We start from the raw sequence: 20,107 nt of genomic DNA, 5'->3' as shown, positions 1-20,107 counted from the left end.
GCAAATTAGACCTGTACTACTACTACTGCTGCTGCTACTACTACTGTAATATTTATATCTCCTTTCCTTGGAGAGGAGAGCTGAACTTGTGGTAGCAAGTATGACTTGTCCCCATAGCTAAGCAGGGTCTGCCCTGGTTGCATCTGAATGGGAGACTTGAGGTGTGAGCACTGCAAGATATCCCCCTCAGGGGATGGAGCCACTCTGGGAAGAGCAGAAGGTTTCAAGTTCCCTCCCTGGCAGCTTCTCCAAGATAGGGCTGAGAGAGATTCCTGCCTGCAACCTTGGAGAAGCCACTGCCAGTCTGTGAAGACAATACTGAGCTAGATAGACTGCTGGTTTTACCTCATTGGTAGTATGATCCTAATTCAAAATTTCAAAAAGGTCCCCGATGAACAGGGGGCATTCTTTGAATGGTGATAACTCATGCCAGATGATATTGATATATATTTATTTATTGGTTACCTGAAATTATTAGGCCATACCCCCCTCCCCCCCAATTCTCCCAAAGGTTGACATCCAAAAGAGGTTTCTCAGTAGTATTACTCAGTTGTTACTCTAATGGTCTACTTAATTTCAATAGGGCTACTCAAGTGTAACGTACTCTGGACATCAGCCTCTGCCTTCAGGTTCACAATCTAAAGGTAAAGTCAAGACACAACAAAGAGGAAAAGAAAGGAGAATCACTAGGAAGGATAATTGTTCATAGAAAGAAAGGGTGAAGAGCTGTCAGCACAGGTCTCCCTTTCTCTCCCTTTGTTTCATGGAGGTTGGTTGGCAGCCTATCCCTGGAGTCTCTGAGAGGCCGATATCATATGGGTGCCTGCTTGGAGGCCCATGGAAAATCCTTGATATTCTCTTCTTTTACAAAGTGCAAGCAGAAATGACACAACTCAGGTAGTCTCTGATAGCGCATTTTTTCAAGCACATTCTGCATGCGGTTATTATCCAGGGCCACATGGCCATACACAGGGTAGCTAGCTGCATGGGCTTGAATGGCTAGTTCTTTTGTCACCACAGTTAAGTAGCCCTTGCGACGGTAGGATGGAAGGGTGTAGCCATGTACCATTGCACCAAAAGGATCCATCAGGTTCCAGCTGATGGGGAGACCGTTGACATCCAGGATGCAGGCGTTGGGAAAGTGTCTCACCAGGCTGGCCAGGTACCTGTGGCTTTGTTCATTGCCCCCATAGTGCCACGTTTCATTCAGTAGATCAACATGGGAGCTATTCAAGGAGGAGAGTGTGAAGCCAGGATCCAGCCTGGAAGAGCAGAGAGATAAGAGTCATACTGCAAAGAAATGGGAAGAGAGCTAAAGAGAAGAACATGATGGTGAGCCTTTTGGGGACAGGGAATCATTTCCTCATTCCTTTTGCTGTGTAAATTCCTTTGAGCCTGTTTTGTATTGAAAAGCAGATTAAGAACCAAAACAACAATCGAAATAGGAATTGGCTAGAAAGGGGGTCCCTCCATTTCGACACTCTAATGCAGGGATTGGCAACCCCTGGTTGCACCTTTGCCAAGCGTGGCGTGCGAGGTGATTCTTCATGGCACAGAGGGAGGCTGAGGAGGTGCACAGGAAGTAAATGGACACCAGTGTGAGGAGAGACCACTCCTTTGCCTCTTCCCCATGTGCTTCCTCAGCGTCTTCCAACCAGCTGCCAGCTCGCTGGCTGGCAGGTTTGCTTCCTGGAAAAAACAAGCTTCCCAGCTAGAGAAATCAGTGGTGCCTTTGGAGCCCACTTGCCCCCCGCAAGTTAAGCATCAATCACCTAGACACACACACCATGACAAAAAATACTGTGGGTTTTTACCATGTATTTTTACCGTGACAAAAACACATGGATTCTTGAGGGCACAGACAGCTACTGAACTCACAAGAACGTAAGAATATAAAACATGCATATTTATGCAAATATGCATTAGCAGAAACATTTCAACACACAACTTCACATATTCCCATCCCACATATTTCTTTCCCCACTCACCCCTCTAAAGCACCCAGCACAGATCATAATCACACTCGGCCACCCGGCATAGTGCCGGACAGCAGCAACCACACATCCCCGGGACAGTCTAAAGAGGATTTGGAGGTCTCCAGGGGTGTGGAGTCCCTGGACTTTGGCCTTAAAGTGTTGCCATGCCCCCCCCCCACTCCAGAATTCTGGGTATCACCAGGATTTTAAGCATCTCACCCAGATTGCTTAGCTCACCTGGATTTGCCTGGATTTCAGCTTTCTTTCTTTTTTTTAAAGCTAAGCTCTAGCCCTTCTAGCACCCTTGGTTTCAATTAGATCTTCTCTCAAATAAGTGTGTACAGAATTGCAGCCTTAATTAAAAAGCTGTGCACTTTTTTGGTTCTATTGCTGCTGTTAATATGTCAAGGATAAGGGTCAGTCAAAGATATATTCCCCAACTATTGTTGGTAGATATCCAGAGCAAATAGAAATCACCTGGAAAGTGCAGCTGCTAATCTGCATATGCAAAATTATTTTCAAGCCAATTTACATAACACGCAGATTAGACACCCAGATTTGGAAAGCCAGGATATAGCAACCCTAGTGGGGAGGAGGTTGGCTGGTCTCACCCTGATGTCAGCCTAAGGGGTGTGGCTGATGGGCTTGGCATGCCACCTGGTATAGGCTGCCAACTCTTGCTCTAATAATCACCAGTTGGATAGCCCTAGGAAGCTTGCAAGCACAGGAGAGGAGAGCTGGTCTTGTGGTAGCAAGCATGACCCCATAGCTAAGCAGGGTCTGCCCTGGTTGCATCTGAATGGCAGACTTGATGTGTGAGCACTGCAAGATATTCCTCTCAGGGGATGAAGCCGCTCTGGGAAGAGCAGAAGGGTTCAAGTTCCCTCCCTGGCTTCTCCAAGATAGGGCTCAGATTGATTCCTGACTGCAACCTTGGAGAAGCCACTGCCAGTCTGTGAAGACAATACTGAGCTAGATAGACCAATGGTCTGACTCAGTATATGGCAGTTTCCTATGTTCCTATGTTCCACAGCATGAAGCCAACAGACATCGCTTGTTGTTTGTGCCCAGCATCTGGTAGTCATAGGTTAGCAGTTTCTGTATATACAGGTTTATTCTTTGTTGTTACAAAGCTAACAATGACTGCTAGACTAATCCTTTTCAAGAAACCATCAATGCCTCACAACATCCCATCTTATCTTTTTGGTAGGGAGTGAGATGCAGACATTTTTCCCTTATGAGATCAGGGAGTGGCTTCTATTCTTCTTCATGCAAGCAGACATAACTATGAGTGGGGAGAAAGAGATGAAACTTTCCCCTGCTGTGAATGCACACCATATCACACCTCAGCCCTAATTGGAGCTTCCCCCCCTTTGTCTATGCCGGATTAATGTAGTAGCAAATGTAGCATTTGCTACGGGCCCCACGTTTTTGAGGGCCCCACACGTCCAGCTTGAACTGCCCCTCTTCTTTCTGCTCTCTACTACTCGTGCAGCCTCTCTCCTCGCTGCCTGGTGCTGCCACCCATTCTCTCCCAAGTCCTGAGTTGGTCACTGCCCGATTCCAATTGGCTGGCTGCCTGCCTGCCCGTTGCCCATGTGCTTCTTCTTGTGGGGCTGATAGGTGCAGGCAACCCACCCCGCGCACGCTCCCTCCCTCCTCATGCTTGCGGGGCCTGCACAACCTCCTATATGATTCAGTGACTATGACAATGACAACCGACGTACGCTTGTTTGTCGTCCATAGCTACTCCGTGGGCCTTCTCTCTCAGGCACGCAAGGCCATGCTTCTGTGTATGCTCACAAAGAGAGCGTGCCACTAACTGCCTACCCGCCGCCACCACCCCCGCCGCCGCCATTTCCCGCAGGGTGTGCTGCTGCCTGTGTGCTGAACCGAACCCACTAACCACCCCCCGAAACGAATCTGAAGAGCCGGGGCTGCTGCAGGGCGTACCAGGTATGCGTGGGGAAACTTAAAGAGCGTGCACTGCTGAGAAGTGGGCTCAGCCCTCCGGCTCCTGCCGTGGTGACTCCTGTCTGCGTGAGGGTTATTGAACACAAAAGAGGGGTGGGAGACATTTTGCAAAGTTGTTTGCAAAGCAAAGGTCAGTTTGGGGTTATTATTAGTTGCAAACCTTTTTCTGCCCATTAGATTAGTGAGGATGCCTCGCCCACTGTTTTACCTGCTCTCCCCCTGCCACTGTCTTATGTTGGCCAGGATTGTTTCATGGCACAAAAAGCCTTGGCCTCAGGGCTGATACAACGTGGTTTTGTTTGCTTGCAATGTCAAGGAATAAATAATGCTAACAGTTGTATTCAATGATGGGGAAGTGTCTAAAAATGATATACTTTCAATCATACATCATACAACCATAATTTATGTTTCAATATTTATATGCATTTTTTAATTTGGGGCCCCTTCATAACATATGCTAAAGATCCTGCACTAGCTTAATGCGGCCCTGCCCTTTGTAGGCAGTTTTATGGGGAAGTCCAGGACCAAAAGCCCCCCAGAAATCAAAATGGGACTTGGCCATTCCTCTGTCCATGGTTTAAGAATTTGTGCCTGTGTTCTTGTGCACTTTCCTCTGCAGGGAATGCTGATCCCATATCACAGTCAGCCCTAATAATTGGAATCTTTCCCCCTTTATAGGCAGTTTTATTTTCCCTTTGTAGGGAGCCCAGGACTAAAACCTCATGTTGTGAACCATCTAGAGACATTAGAAGTGGGCAGTATATAAATATTATGAGTAAATAAAACAAATAATAAATGCATAAAAGCTCCCTGGAAATTAAGGTGGGACTTTGCCTTCCCTCTGACCATGGTTGAAGGATTTGTGCCTGTCTTCCTGTGCCAAATTGCTCTTGGCTCCTCACTCAGTTGTGCTCAGTCCCCACCCTGCTATTCGATGAATCCAGTTCAAACTCCCTCTTGGATGACATTCTTTCTCTTGTCCAGGACATATCTGCTACCTCTTTGGCCCTGACTCTTACCGCCATGATCAACCAGGCTAAGGTGGAAATGTCACCTTTGACCATGAGCACCTGAAGATTCTCCAGTTAGAAAGCACCAAAGATTAGTCAGTGCCTCAAGTGGAAAAGGGGGGATAGCAAGAGCAACACTCACCGATATTCAGGGTATTTGTTTGGATCGTGATACATGCAGCAGGTGATGCAGGAGTCTGCTGAAAACTGCACTTGCTTGACAGCAGCGGCCTCTCGGGAGGCTTCCAATATCCCGTCCTGGTTACCTAAAGAGGGCAGTAAAACGTTATTAGATGCCCTCCACCCCACAATTCTCCAAGTACTGAGGAGTTCCAGTGGGTGTTGAGCTACTTGGATTGTGGTTTCCCTTGAAGGAGAGATACCCGAAGACTTATGGTGTCTTTATAATATTCAGTTTATTTACAGAAATGTACAAGTTGAGTATAGGATGGAGTTGGTAGATAGCAAAACATTCCCAAGGGTCACCAATAGATTACATTAAGCTTCCAGAAAGCAAACCCTGCACACTAAAAGATGTTGTTAGTCCTAAAATCTCACCCCTGCTTTTTACCCTGACCTAACTTTTTACACTGTCACAGCTGGCAGGGAGGGGGGAAGGGGAACAGGATGGTGCCAGCTTCAGCCTCACCCCTCAGGGGCATTTGTGGATCTTACATGATACTTGATGGTGTCTCCACTTTATTTTGACTGAGAAGAAGCGGGAGAAATGCAGCCCTCTTCCTGAGACTGGCCATACCTTCTCTGTGTGACACTGACTCAGGGGGCAGCAGTTAGGGGAAGACCCTGGCCTGGCTCACCTCTAAAACCAGGAAAGGATGCACCTCGCTTGACAGGAAATAATGTGAAAAGAGAGTGAAGGTGCAGGAGACACAAACAATTACATCCCATTTGTCAGCAGACAGGGGGCATTTGAAACATTTCGACATTTCGAGCACCATTTTGGAGGCCTGTTTTCCCCTTCCTGGTTGGTTTCCTGGCACTGGCTTCTGATTGGCTTGTGATCCTATGGGGGTTTGGGAGGAAGGATTAAAAATCACCTGCCTGCCCATTTCTTTTGTGGGCTGGGTGGTAGTTAGCACCCATCATGCCCTACCACCCAATCGACTTTGGTGTCCCTAGGAGTTACCCAAGGGGAACAATGGGGTGTTTCTGGTTCACCCATTGTTCCCTATGGCTGTAACACTTGAAACATTTCAAGGTCAACCAGGTCAGTCTCTGTTCTGACAAAACCTTTTGGCTGTCTGCATTTTTTTTAGCTCGACACAAAACTGAAACTCTGTTTCGTATACATCCCTAGAAAACATGGCGGCGGGGGGGGGGTTTCCACTCAGTTACTGTAACCAGCTTCCCTCTTGCTACCTGTGGTAGCAGCAGGCAGGGGGTGGGGCAGGCTGGGTGCCCACATGTGTCATTCTTGGTGTGCTCACCAACTGAGGCTCTCGTCTCAGTTGAGATCGGTGTCATGGCACACCTGTGAGGTATTCCCTAGGTGGCAACTCTGGACCAGGCCTTCTCTGAGGCTGCCCCAGAGCTTTGGAACTCAGGCTTGCTACCTGCTCTCCTCTCTTAAAAAATAGAAGTTGCCATATACCGAGTAAGACCATTGGTCCATCTAGCCCAGCAGTGTCTTCACAGACTGGCAATGGGTTCTCCAAGGTTGTAAGCTGGAGTCTCTCCCAGCCCTATCTTGGGAGAAGCCAGGGTGGGAGCTTGGCACCTAGATGCTCTTCCCATAGCAGCTGCATCCTCTGAGAGGAATATCTAACAGTGCTCACCCACCCTTCTAGTCTCCCATTCCTATGCAACCAGGGTGAACCCTGCTTAGCTAAGGGGACAGGTCAGGCTTGCTACCACATGATCAGCTCTCCTCTCCTTGCCTGCCTCAGCAGCACAGTTTCCACAGGGCACTCCTCAGAGCAGACTCAATGACTGAATGATATAGCACCCCCAACCCCAGCACAATGCCTATCACTAGGGTCTGGTAATGTCTGTCATGCAACGTGGCGGTGTTGACCCCTGCTGTTACCAAAAATATAGAGGTTTTGGGCCCAGTTGACAGCATCTGTGTCCTGCAACAGTGTCCGGTACACATCAAAATCCCGATAAAAGGCTGCATATATGTTGACGTGCATATTCAAGTCATCTGAGGCAACCTAAAAGAATGGCATAACGGTCGTATGTAATTTCACCGTAAGCAAAGGCTTTTTGCCAGTAGCATAGCCCTTTCTTCTAGAGTTCCCAGTCTTTTTTCTTTCTATCCTTGTCTGACTCACAAAAATTAAATGGATGAAGCTTTTCCAGTGTGTGGATGAAGTGATTGGGAACATGCTGCCACCTAAATGCCTGCATGTTAGGCAGCTGTTAATGCCAAATGAGACCCCCTAGTCTCCCTTTTTCCAACCAGGCCTGGTTTAGAGACAATACCCAGCTCACTATGAAGAGTTCTACATCCCAACCCATCCTAAAGTCCCATATAAGATGACTCCCAAGAGCCCCAAAGGCCATACCTCTCTGCGAGGCCGGGTCAGGACAGCTTTGAACTCTGGCCAGGAATCCACAATCACCTCATGACCAGCTGGATTCCCACGGTTTATGTTCATTACTGCCCCATGGACCTGTCAAGAGTAATAGGTTAGAGCTGGTGTAGCAGTGCTGCTGCGCAGGGAGAGATGTGTGGGGAGAGAATCCGTGGAGTGGGGGTCTGGTTCAGATGTTGACCTGTGCATCAACCTACACTGTATGGTCTGGTTTAGAGCACAGCCTGGATGGGTTCGAGTGGGACATTCCTATCTGCCACTTAATCAGGGCCAGCCCTAGGGTTTTGGGCATCCTAGACAAAGTTTGATTTTGGTGCCCCCTCTAGCTGATTTTGGCACCCTTCTAGCTGAGCTCTGGCTTTAACTTCAGCCACACACTACTCATTCATGAGGTTGAAAGATCAACCCATGTGGATAAGGTACAATGAGCAAAGAGGACTGTGTATTTTGGGGTTAAGATTCAGACTCTTTGGGGAGCAGGATGCAGTATTACATATTGCATTTCTACATCATTGTTCAGTACTTTAGAGAGGTGCAATACAAGAGCTAGCAACATAATAATTGGCAGTGTTATATTTGGACACTGTTTATGAACCCCCAAGAAGTGATGCCCTAAGCGACCACCGAGCTCTGCATAGTGGATGGGCCAACCCTGCACCTAATGAAGAAAAAGTAGAACCGACAGAATGTGCAGGACCAATTCATACAATATACAGCAACAATCCCAGGTTGGGCACCAGTTTGTATACTAATCAGGGAGCTGCTGTAGCCAATCCTATCTGTTGGATCTATCTATCTATCTATCTATCTATCTATCTATCTATCTATCTATCTATCTATCTATCACGTTTTTATCCCACCCCCATTCATTCATGGAGCCCAGGGTAGCATGTTGACAGGAGACTGGCTCACAGTCCTAGCTTAATAGGAGACCCTGCAGAACAGGGACCTTTCTTTTTTGCTTTCCCTTGACTAAAGCAGGTTCCCAGCTAGGAGGAATGCATGGCTCAAGAGTACCGGAAGGGTCCGGGGAAGGTTCTTCCGCAGTATCCCCTCCAGCAGCTGCAACTTGGAGGAACAGGATAGGATCAGCATCGCTTGGGAGGCAGATGGGCAGATAGCAAGGGAAATCCTGTGGTAAGCACCTGAAAGAGAGTGAGAGAGAGTGAAAGTGAGAGTCCTATGCACTTCCCTACAGCATTCCCTCTAAGGCGTCTGCATGTGTGCACACTTACACGGTTTTTGACATCCACGCAGTTAATTTTAGATCCTGCTCAGTTTTAATCAGGAAGGCCCCACTCTGAATGCACGTGTCTTGATGCTGCTGCCCAGAACACGACTCATTCCGCACACAGACCACAAAGATTAGAGAGATTACTGCTTCCCCGTAATCCCCGTTGTGGGAAGGGATCCCCAAACTCCTATCTCACCGAAATAACAAACCCTTTGCCAGCACACACATACATATTGGTACAGAACCTGTGCTCCCAGCAGTAACAGATGGTCCCTTCTCAACCCTTCCATGCTCACCGTAGGCAAGATCGTTCTGTTTAGAACCACTGGCCCTCTTTTACAGTAGGGATGTGCGTTTCGTTTCGGATACAAAATGTTTTGTGCACAAAACAGGCCATTTTGGCTGTTTTGTAGCCAAAACAATACACCCAATGCTCAAAACAGAAAATTTTGTAGCCAAAACAGAACGTCCCTGTTTCAGATACAAAACGTTTTGTTGTTTCGGCTGTTTTGGAACTCCATTTTGCACTCGCAAAAAGTCTTTCTCCTTCAGTCTCCATTTTGAGTTTTGACATCTGTTTGAATTTCCAGCCCTTCCAGCCCGCAGATTGGCCAGCGAAAGCATGGGCTGATCTGCTGGCAATTGCCTCCTGTTATGAACGGTTTATAACATATCAGAACCAGAGGTACCAACTCAGAAATATAGGCCTGTGTCTGACTCCATTTTATATCAAGAAATGAAATGATACCTGAACTCTGGCACCCAGGTCAACTGCTCTGTGGAGCAGGAGGAATATAGCATTGTGTTGCTAAAATGGATATACAAGAAACAAAGGCTTTGGCCTGAGCTTTCATATGCTAAAAATGTGACTCACTATGTCTGTGGAAGGGTTTGCCCGACCTGTTGAGTTCCTCCTTCCATTGTCAGTGATGGCCCTGCAATGCCCAAGTGATTAGCTCAGTTGCTATCTATAGAAATTCAACATAGCCAAATGGATACAGAGAAAATGCCTGTGGACTTTAAATTCTTACCTCACTGAGGCGTCTGCCTAGCTAAATGTATTGAATTACTCGCACATATATTCTCTTGTTTTCAATTACAAGAAAAACACTAGGAAGAGGTACACAAGAAATAATGTTTCACACAAATAGAACTAACTCAATTCCTTCACTAACTGCTGATTTTAACTCCTTTTGGGGAGATGCCATTGTGGCTCTCAGATGCAGATTTGCCTTGGGCAATGCTCCTCCCCTCCCTTCCTGAGCGCACAGAGTTTACAGAAGATGAGATTCAGAGATCTCTCTGGACTGACCAAATATCCTGAGCTAATTTTGGTAATTAAAAGATAATATTCAGAGGATAGCAGAAAAACACCTTTTGTGATCCAGAAGACATCAAAGGATGGAACCACTATAAGAAGGAGTCTCTGGACATGGCAGTTTAGCAGTTCTGTGCCTACGGGCATTCTGCTCACACGCTAGCTATCTTGTGCCTACAGCAAGATTTGCTCAGGAACTCTGCTCATGAACAGGAACTGTCTGTGACTTCTACTGCGCAGTGAGAAGTCAAGACTTTTCCCCAGCCATGGCACCTTCACTCTCTGCCTCGCTCTGAGCAAACTGTCTGCTTGGCCACCAGAAGCCAGACCATCACTCTGTTACTGCTCCCAGCTACAGTCTCTCCTCTTCAGCTGAAAGATCCACCATTCTCAAGCCTGGTAAATATGCTGCTCCTACAAGCTTGGAATCCCCTCCATCCTTCCTTGCTCCCTTCTCCTTCCCCCCTTCCTTTCCTATACTAACTCCAAACCATGCCAGGCCTCAGCCTCTCTCAAACCCACCCCCCTCTTTTCTGCCTGTATCTGAAATGTATTAGAATCTAGGAAGATTTAATTACCCACACATAAGTTAGTTAGGCACATGGTGAATATTGGTACTGGTTAGGATGTTCTGTTTAAATACTGTTAGCAATATTGATAGAGTGCTCTGCTTTCTGCTTGCTAGATTATGTTGTTATTCTTTTATACTCAATAAAGCCCATTGAATCTTTGAGTGGTTGGATCTCTTTTCTTCCTTGTTTCCAGATCAAACGTGGTCACCAATATAAAAGAACTTGGCCCAGACCTATTTTATATACTAGCTAATGAGCATATTTAGTATATAGATCAGGCCTTGTCTGTAACACACCTTATTCCTTTTAAGCAAATTTACATTTTTTTACATTTACATTTTATATCTCGCTCTCCTCCAAGGAGCTCAGAGCAGTGTACTACATACTTATGGTAGGTTTCTCCTCACAACAACAACCCTGAAAAGTAGGTTGGGCTGAGAGAGAGTGACTGGCCCAGAGTCACCCAGCTAGTTTCATGGCTGAATGGGGATTTGAACTCAGGTCTCCTTGGTCCTAGTCCGGCACTCTAGCCATTACACCACACTGGCTCCCTTTATTTAAGGGTAAATTTTACCCTCATTGGCTAGTGGAGCAGTGTGCATTTACCCTCATTGGCCAGTGGGGCAGTGTGCATTTCATTGTTGTTGTTTCACACTGTTGTATGTAGATCAATTGCATTTTGGGTGGTTGGGGGGATGTGGATGTGCATGACCTTTGGAAATCTGCCTGATTTTTTCCAAATCTCTGGTGTTGTTGATGTGTGATGTTGATGTTATTTGGAGTGGATTTGAGGCAGAAAGGGGGCTTTGGGGGCAGAAGAGTGGTTCAGGTGGTAGTGCCCCAATGGGTGCCTGCTGCCACCCAGATTCCAAAGGAATTGGGAAAAGGGCTGATTTTTAAAGAATTTCTGAAGTTGACACGTCTTTGGGGCAGATTTGGGGCAGAAAGGGGCCCTGTGGGGCAAAACAGTGGTTTGGGTGGCAGTGCCCCAATGGGTGCCTGCCACAACCCAGATTCCAAAGGAATAGGGCAAAGGGCTGATTTCTTAGGAATTGTTGAAGTTTACCCTTCTTTAATGTCCCCCCCCCCCGGGGAATAATGGAGGTTTCAGAAGACCCATAACTCCACCTGGGGGGCACTGGGGTGGCCGGGAGTGAGTGGTAGTGTAGTGCATATAGGGTGCCAACCACCCCCATGGGTTGCTAACCTATGGGGTGCTGGGTTCTGTTGTTTCTGAGGTGTTCTGAGTGTAGATTCTCTGGTAGCATATGAGATTTTCAATGACATACCATGAATCCACTCTCATATGCTACCACAGAATCTGAATCTACACTCAAACATCTCAGAGACAACAGAACCCAGTACCCCATGGTTTAGCAACCCATGGGGGTGGTTGGCACCCTATGTGCTCTACACCACCACTTGCTCTGGGCCACCCTGGTGCCCCCCAAGTGCAGTTATGGGGCAGGAATTATGGAGGTCCATCATTCCCTATGGGGAAGAACTTTACAGATGCGCAAACTCCATTACCTCTTTAAAAATCAGCCCTCTGCCCAATTCTTTTGAAATAATTCTGGCAGCTTCCTTGCCCCCACTAGGCACTATCACCCACCCTACTCTGCTCTGGGCCACCCCTTTCCCCTCAACATGAAGCTATACTTTTGCTGAAACCTCCATTCTTCCCTATTGGAAAAATTCTATACTTCAAAAAATTACCAAAAATCAGCCCTTTGCCCAATTCCTCTGAAATTTGGGTGGTAGTTTCTACCTATTGGGCATTACCACCCCCACCCACTAGTTTTTCCCTGGGGCCAGTTTTTAAAATCCAAAAAGTTTCAGATTCAAATTTTGCAATTTCAAACAAAGAACAAAATTGGGGTGTTTTGGATTGGCCGATTTTGAACAAAGAACAAAATTGGGGTGTTTCGGATTCGGGCCAAAAACAAAACAGAAAAAAAACCCCGCACAACCCTATTTTACAGTGTGAGCTGCTCACCTGTGGTCAGCCACGTTTTCCTGGTCAGAGGAACAGGTTAGCAATGAGAAGCCAAAACAGCAACACAAAGCCTCTTAGTGTCGGGCCCAACCAAGTTTCTTTACAGAACTTTGTTGCTTGTGGGGAGGATATATATCAACCTAGAATAAATAAACGATTAACAGAGTTGTACCTTGGTCTGTAGCCCAGGACCATGTGAGATGGGAGCCATATAATACATTAAAAACTGACTGAGTCTTCGAATAAAGATGGGATGGGCTCTCTTCAAAAGAATGCAAGATGAGTGTTTGGTTTGGGGAAAGTGTCTGCCTGCCCAGCCGCTCCCACTAGGAGATGCTAAAGGAGCTACAGGAGAAGCACAAGTGCTGGGTGTGGTAGAGAAAAGGCCAAGAATCTTGCTGGAGGACTATGCTTCACACAGGTGTGACACTAAACTCCAGTCAAGCTCATTGATCCAGGAAAATCTTTCTCAAGAACAAGCACTTTTTGCTTCAGGCTCTCACACTCCATGCTGGCTCATGATTTTTTGATGTCTGAAATGAAGCACCAAATGATGCCCCCTCCCTTCCCTGCCCTCCTTTTTTCCTGTTGAAACCATATGCCCATTTCCTTCCTTCTTTCCAGTCTCCCCACTTTCTTTCCTTTTCTATTAGGGAAGGAAGAACATAAACAGTAATGTCCATGCTGTAGTTTGTTTTGTTTTGTTTGTTTGTTTGTTTGTTTAACTTCTATACCGCCCAAACATTCATCCCTGGGTGGTTAACATAAAAAAAAATTAAAACACATATAAAAGTTAAAACAATGCAACAATTTAAAAACAGCCATAAAATTAAAAAATAGACAGTTTTTAAAAGCTGGGAAAGCTTGGGTGAAAAGAAGGTTTTCAGGTGTTTTCTGAAAATTGCCAGAGATGGGGAGGATCGTATCTCAGCAGGCAGTGCATTCCACAATCTCAGGGTAGTGGCTGAGAAGGCCCGTCTCTGTGTAGCCACCAAACGTATTGGTGGTAGCTGGAGACGGACTTCCTCTGATGACCTCTATGAGTAATGTACCACTGTTTTGTACGGAGTACGAAAGTGAACCACTGTTTTGAGGTCATTGATTTTAGCTGGCATATCAGCCAAAGCTGATAGAAAGCACCCTTGGCCACCACCTCAACCTGAGAAATCAAGGAGAGGTGTGGATCCAGAAGTACTCCCAGACTGCAGACCTGTTCCTTTTGGGGAAGTATGACCCCCATCTAGAACAGGTAGATCAAGATTGTCTCTGGAGTTCTGAACCTGCACAATAAGTACCTCTGTCTTATCTGGATTCAGCTTCAGTTTATTCTCCCTCATCCAGCCCAGGCAGGCATTTAGGGAGGATATGCCAGCTCCTGAAGAAGTTGGCATGAAGAAGTAGATCTGGATGTCATCAGCGTACTGGTAACACCCGGCTCCAAATCCCCTGATGATCTCTCCCAGCGGTTTCATGTAGATGTTGAAAAGCATTGGAGAAATTACGGAGCCTTGAGGGACGCCATACTTAAGCTCAGATCTCGTAGAGCAACAATCTCCAATTGACACCAACTGGAATCTGCCTGTGAAGTATCATACTTTGGACACATTCTGCAAAAACCCAGCTCCCTTGAGAAGTCTTTAATGCTGGGGAAAGTTGAAGGAAAGAGAAGAAGAGGACGACCAGCAGCAAGGTGGATGGACTCGATTACGACAGCAATGAATGCACCACTGAGAGACCTTCAAAGCCAAGTGGAAGACAGATAATCCTGGAGAGAATCTATCTATGTGGTCGCTAAGAGTCAACACTGACTAGATGGCACTTAATCAATCAGTCAATCAACATACATAGTGCAATATTGTTCGATTCAAGTGTAAAAACTGCAATTAAAAGGCATTGATCAGTATCAGTGAAAGAGGGTTTTTCCGAGTGACCCCTGCCTGGGTGTGCACACGCACACGCACACACACACACACTTGCCTGACTCGGAAGCTGAAGTGGGGAGGGGTTTCTTCTTTTCCACCACGCTTTGCACCCTACAGAGTTGTTTTTTGGCAGCAGCAAGCAGTTTCAAGACCAAATTCTAGTTGAGATGAGCTCTATTAATTCCATCAGGTGTATTAAATACTGCTCACTAATGGTTAAAAAAAATGCATGAAAATGCAGAATTGCATGGTCATGAAGGTAACCAATCATCCACTTAAGGAGGAACATGGTTTTATATGATATATGTAATCATGAAAGAAACTAAGCTCAAAGTACTAGCTTAGTCTTGCCAGTCCTTCTGGACTTGCAGGTCATTTTCCTGTGACTTTGTCACTCTTGTGATGGTTTCGGATGTTGGAGATGGCGTTCCAGTGCATTGACCTTTTGCACCAACTATCCTAATGACCACTTGGGAGTAGAGATAGTGAGTAAGGGTCTCCCTGACTGTTCTACCTGTCTCTACTCTATGACCCCTGATCTGACTCTTCCACACTTCCTGTGCTGAGTCACAATCCTTCCTTTCCTCCTAGAGAGCAGAAGGAAACATTCCCCTCTCTCCTTACCTATCCATTATGTAGTCCTTTAGATTAGGTTTAGGTCTTTCCTATCCACATGTATTTAACCAATAAATATTTAGTATTTAGTTCTACAAGGATCTCCATGTGATTTCTGCAACAACTAAACCATCCTCTGCCACACACTCTGTAACTGGAGTGTGTGCTCATTCCTCAGTGCTCTGCTGTTTTTACCTACTGAGAGTAAAAATTAACAACCTCTAACATAGGAAATATGTGCTGACACAGAGAGCAAGTCTACTAGCCCTGACAGTTTATGATGGCTGAGTGTTATAATGACGGAAAACTTTAAAGAAGCCACTGCTTACCACATGCTTTTTGAGCCCTTCCATTGTCTTGCATGGCTGTTAACACCCCAAGTATTTGTTAAAGTTTATTAAACAAGGAGGTCTTGCAGCACCGTGGAGACTAACATGGCAATGGTAGCCTAAACTTTTTGTCCATGAAAGCCTGTGCTACAACAAGTGAGTTAATCTTGAAAGTGCCACAAGACTTCTTGTGTTCTTACTGCATCAGACAGCATGGCCCCTCTCTGGAAATTGTTACTACAGAAGAGCAGCAGCCCAGCTTTTTAAAGTGTGACCATCTTGATTGCAGTCAAGATTCTGAAGTCTCTTATCTTGACTTAACAATTTAATGGATTTTTCTTTGTAAATTAAAAGATTTGTTGATTAATGAGCTTGACTGGTAGTAAAGTTATCTGAAAGATGGGTGTCAGATGTTTGGAGCGGGGTGCGGGAGCAATTTTAGGGCTTGCCCCTAGGCACAATTTCCCCTAGATACGCCTCTGATTGGCCATGATCTTGAAGGGGCATGCTAAGTGCAATCGTGCATTTTTGGAGTGCTCCACCTGCCCTCGGTAGGAAAAGGGCATTGAAAGCCATTTTAATGCCCTGCAATGCCAGCGTTTCTTCTCCCAGTGATGGCACCCCACCCCCCGCCGCAGTAGCCCTGCACCCTGAAAGCACTACACAAACACAAATTATCTGGTGGTTTTCAGGCGGGGGGGGGGAGATGAATTCCGCTTTCATTACAGGAGGTGAGGGGAATATCCACATATTCCACATTTGCTCGAATGGGAAATACGGTTGGCAGAGGGCAAAGGATGCTTGGGGGTTTGTCCCACTATAAGCAGGGAAGATGACGCAAGGGATGACCTTGGCAAAGCAGTCCATCCAGATCCATTGGAAACCCGCTGTCTGGCAGCTTGCTGCCCAGTGGGCTCACACTCTCGTGAGAGGGCCAGTCTGTTGGGCCTATTATTATTATTATTGTTGTTGTTGTTTACACAGTCAGACAGGTGTTATTGACTGGTTTGTTTTATCCAGACATCCAGTCCTTCCCAAGGACCTGGGATGGCTGAATTTTGTTATCACTGTTGTTGCTGTTATTATAGGTATCGTCGCAGAATATAGGCTGTTCCCAGTAAAGCTGCTTTTTGTAATTGGCTGGTGGTGATTTCTGTGGTCCCTATGGTGTTGAGGTGCTCTTCAAGGTCTTTTGGAATTGCACCTAGGGTGCCAATGACCACTGGGATTATTTTGGTCTTTTTCTGCCACAGCCTTTCAATTTCAATTTGTAGATCTTTGTATTTTGTGATTTTTCCTATTTCTTTTTCTTCTATTCTGCTATCCCCTGGTATTGCTATGTCGATTATTTTGACTTGTTTTTCTTTCTTCTCAACTACAGTTATATCTGGTGTATTGTGTGGCAGATGTTTGTAGTCGGAAGTCCCATAATATTTTTGCATCTTCATTTTCTTCAACTTTTTCAGTTGTATGGTCCCACCAATCTTTGGCTACAGGTAGCTTGTATTTTTTGCAGATGTTCCAGTGTATCATCCCTGCTACCTTGTCATGCCTTTGTTTGTAGTCAGTCTGTGCGATCTTTTTACAACAGCTGATTAGGTGGTCCACTGTTTCATCTGCTTCTTTACAAAGGCGGCACTTGCTGTTTGTTGTTGATTTTTCGACTTTTGCTCTTATTACATTTGTTCTTAGTGCCTGTTCTTGTGCAGCTAGTATTAAACCCTCTGTTTCTTTCTTCAAGTTGCCATTCTGAAACCATTGTCAGGTCTTGGTGATGTCTGATTTTCCACTTATATTGTCCAAATATTGACCATGCAGTGGCTTATTTTTCCATTTTTCTGCTCGTTTCTTGACTTGTTCTTTCTTGTAGGCCTGCTTTGTTTCATTGGTGTTGAATAGTTTCTTGTTGTTGTTGTTGTTATATTTATATTTATATACCGCTCTTCCTCCAAGGAGCCAAGAGTGGTATACTACATAGTTGAGTTTCTCTTTCACAACAACCCTGTGAAGTAGGTTAGGCTGAGAGAGAAGTGACTGGCCCAGAGTCACCCAGCTAGTTTCATGGCTGAATGGGGATTTGAACTCGGGTCTCCCCGGTCCTAGTCCAGCACTCTAACCACTACACCACGCTGGCTGTGCTGTGCCCACCTGTTAAAAGGTGTTCCCCACTTGCAGACTGTGAGCTCACGGGTTGAGCTGCCCACTTAGCCACCAATGAAGCCAAGGGGGCCCTCCTTTAGTGCCCCCCCACCAACTCTATGGTTAAAAAAAAAAGATTCTCCACTACCTCCCTCTCCCCAAATCCCTCTGAAGCCTTGCACGCACCCCAGAGGAGATTCTGACACCCCATGTTCCATAGCCTGGCCATGTGCACAGCCATGGAGTGGGCTATTGGGACATACATTAACACAAATTCAGACTCTTGGGTCCATTCCATCTGTGCACCGTATGCAGATACACGGGTATGAGGAATCGCACAAGAAGGCCCATTACTCCTCTCCCCCAACCACAGGGCAGCAGGGGTGGCTGCAAAGGCCACAGGTGAGGGTGCACCTGTGCCCTCTTCCACTGTGCACACTTACATGCACCCAAGGCCATTAGACACTCCCTTTGTTCTTGCCCTGGCACATGCACGGAGGAGAGGGAGGGGTAGACCGGGACAGACCTTGAAACCCATTCAAAATTCCTGGGTCCCTATCTGCCGTCACACCGTATGCAGACCTGCCAGCACAGGGATTCCATTCTCTAACCACCCCCAGAAAGGGGGTGATGGCAAGGGTACACATGCACACAGGGGTGAGCAGGCTGGCAGGGGGTAGGGTTTCACAACAGCTTGTCTGAAATCCCCAAGACAAGCAATTTCTGGGGTATCACTCCCTCTGGCTGCCATTCAGAAAACATCTTTGCTCTATTTAGAGCACCCATGGCCTGAAACTCTCATGAGGGATGTGTTAATGAGAGAAGGGGATGTTTTGCCACCTGTGTTCATTGCAGATCTGTCCGGGAAATTCTCTCCCCTCACCTCTGATGGTCCTTTCCATAAGTTGTTTGGGAGTGTCCCCATGGCCTATCACTCTCATGCCTGGCCAGTGAACTCTGGGCTGCATCCCTGAAAAAGGATCTCAGTTGACCTAAGACTGACCCTGGTGACCAGTCTTGATCATGAGTAAAGCTGGGGGGACATGAAACCCCAAAAGGGTGTTGGAGATGGAGTTCCAGTGCATTGACCTTTTGCACAAACTATCCTAATGGCCACTATGGGGAATGGGAGTAGAGGTAGTTAGTGAGGCTCTCCTTACCTCTCCCTGCTTTACCTCTACTCTATGACCACTGCCTTGACTCCACAGGTACTTCCTCTGGTGACTCAGTCCTCTTCCTTTCCTCTTAGAGAGTAGATGGAAACATCTCTCTCTCCCTACCTATCCATGATGTAGCTTATAGATAGGACTAGGTCTCTCCTATCTCAAATGTACTTCACCAATAAACCTATTTAGTTGTAGACTCAATTTCAATTTCAACAATCTCCATGCGTGTACTTCAAATAACTGCAACAACTAAACTCAGCACTCTGCTCTGTGACTGGAGTGGTAGCTTCTTTTGGCGCCATGCTAAATAATTACAGATCCCAAGAAAAAGGAAGGGGCTGAGTCCACCTTCCCAATCCTTTCTGTGAAAAAGATAGAACAGGGCTGCTACGGAATCCCTGCTTGTGGCAGCCCCTCAAACCCTGACAGGAGCATACCACCGAAATATTTGCTCCCCACTGAAACATTTACTCCAGCCAGAGAGGGGTTGGCCTGCACATGCTGGTTTATCCCTGCCATGCAGGAGCCATTTGCCAGGCATACCTGCTTGCATGGACGGCACAGGAGTCGGGGTGGACCTTTAAACCCATGCAAAGTTTCCGGGCTGGGTCCAGCATGGTGCCATATACAGATCTCTCAGCGGGTTTCCTGGGAGAGGAGAGCTCCAGTTTGCAGCTGGCCTGGGACACTGGCCTCACCCTTTGGGGCCGCAGACAGGGGCGCACATTCCCACATGAGCATGCAGGCTGGCAGGATACACGGTTTGCCAGTCGTTTGGCGTCAGTCGCCAAGACCAGGACAGCCCTCGCCAAGGTACCCATCCCTGCAGCATTCCTGCACAGAGCATCCTCCCTTGCTCCCCATCGTCTGCCACTCTTGTGAGAGAGCATTCTGTGGGGCAACAGGATAGGTCTCCAGCATGATGATGTCTTGAGATGGGTCATCACAGAGACGGCCCTTCTCATAAGCAAGACTTAGGGAGCAAAAATCCCAAAAAGGGGAAGGGGCTGGCTGTCCCTTCCTCAACCTATATGTGAAAAAAATAGGACTTTGCTGCTCTGCCTTTTATACCCAATCCTGCCCCCCCCCCCACAAAAAATGTCCCCCTTCCGGAGCTGTGATGGGGTACTCTGCTTATGTTGCCACTTGGAGTGCTTGTGCCTGTGAACGTACAAGACTGTTTCTCTGTGCGCATCCTGTCATCCCGTGCCCTCACCCTACTGCTTGCCTGGTGGGGGGAGCAAGGGACAGAGTGGGAAGTGGGGCTGCCCCCCATGCAACTGTGCAGCTTGACAGAC

General features: G+C 46.7%; 1 protein-coding gene across 2 annotated transcripts; it reads right to left on the bottom strand.

Annotated features, from left to right (window-relative positions):
- Nucleotides 1-572: 572 nt before the first annotated feature.
- Nucleotides 573-12,714, bottom strand: LOC128339804 (glycine N-acyltransferase-like protein 3). Of its 2 annotated transcripts, XM_053284232.1 has the most exons (7): nt 12,639-12,691; nt 9,627-9,687; nt 8,536-8,663; nt 7,489-7,596; nt 7,008-7,134; nt 5,103-5,226; nt 573-1,262 (listed from the first exon to the last, which is right to left on the bottom strand). In XM_053284232.1, exons 3-7 carry the CDS (start codon nt 8,611-8,613, stop codon nt 812-814), a joined length of 888 nt encoding a protein of 295 aa, XP_053140207.1. In that variant the 5' UTR covers nt 8,614-8,663; nt 9,627-9,687; nt 12,639-12,691; the 3' UTR covers nt 573-811. The 2 variants fall into 2 exon arrangements, with proteins under 2 accessions (XP_053140207.1, XP_053140208.1); XM_053284233.1 differs by lacking the exon at nt 9,627-9,687 and having other exon boundaries at nt 12,639-12,714.
- Between the last annotated feature and the right edge of the window lie 7,393 nt (nt 12,715-20,107).

Source organism: Hemicordylus capensis, chromosome 1 (genome assembly GCF_027244095.1).
Source record: "Hemicordylus capensis ecotype Gifberg chromosome 1, rHemCap1.1.pri, whole genome shotgun sequence".
Classification (NCBI taxonomy): Eukaryota; Metazoa; Chordata; class Lepidosauria; order Squamata; family Cordylidae; genus Hemicordylus; species Hemicordylus capensis.
The sequence above is the reverse complement of the archived record's forward strand: the minus strand, read 5'-3'. Positions and strand labels throughout refer to the sequence as shown.

Excerpts from the sequence above, each read along its gene's own strand:
- LOC128339804 (XM_053284233.1), bottom strand. The coding sequence starts at position 8,613 with ATGCTGATCCTATCCTGTTCCTCCAAGTTGCAGCTGCTGGAGGGGATA. Across the intron at positions 5,227-7,007 it reads CCAAAACCTCTATATTTTTG|GTAACCAGGACGGGATATTG; the intron begins GTAACAGCAGGG and ends TGCCCTCTTTAG. Across the intron at positions 1,263-5,102 it reads AACAAATACCCTGAATATCG|GCTGGATCCTGGCTTCACAC; the intron begins GTGAGTGTTGCT and ends CTGCTCTTCCAG.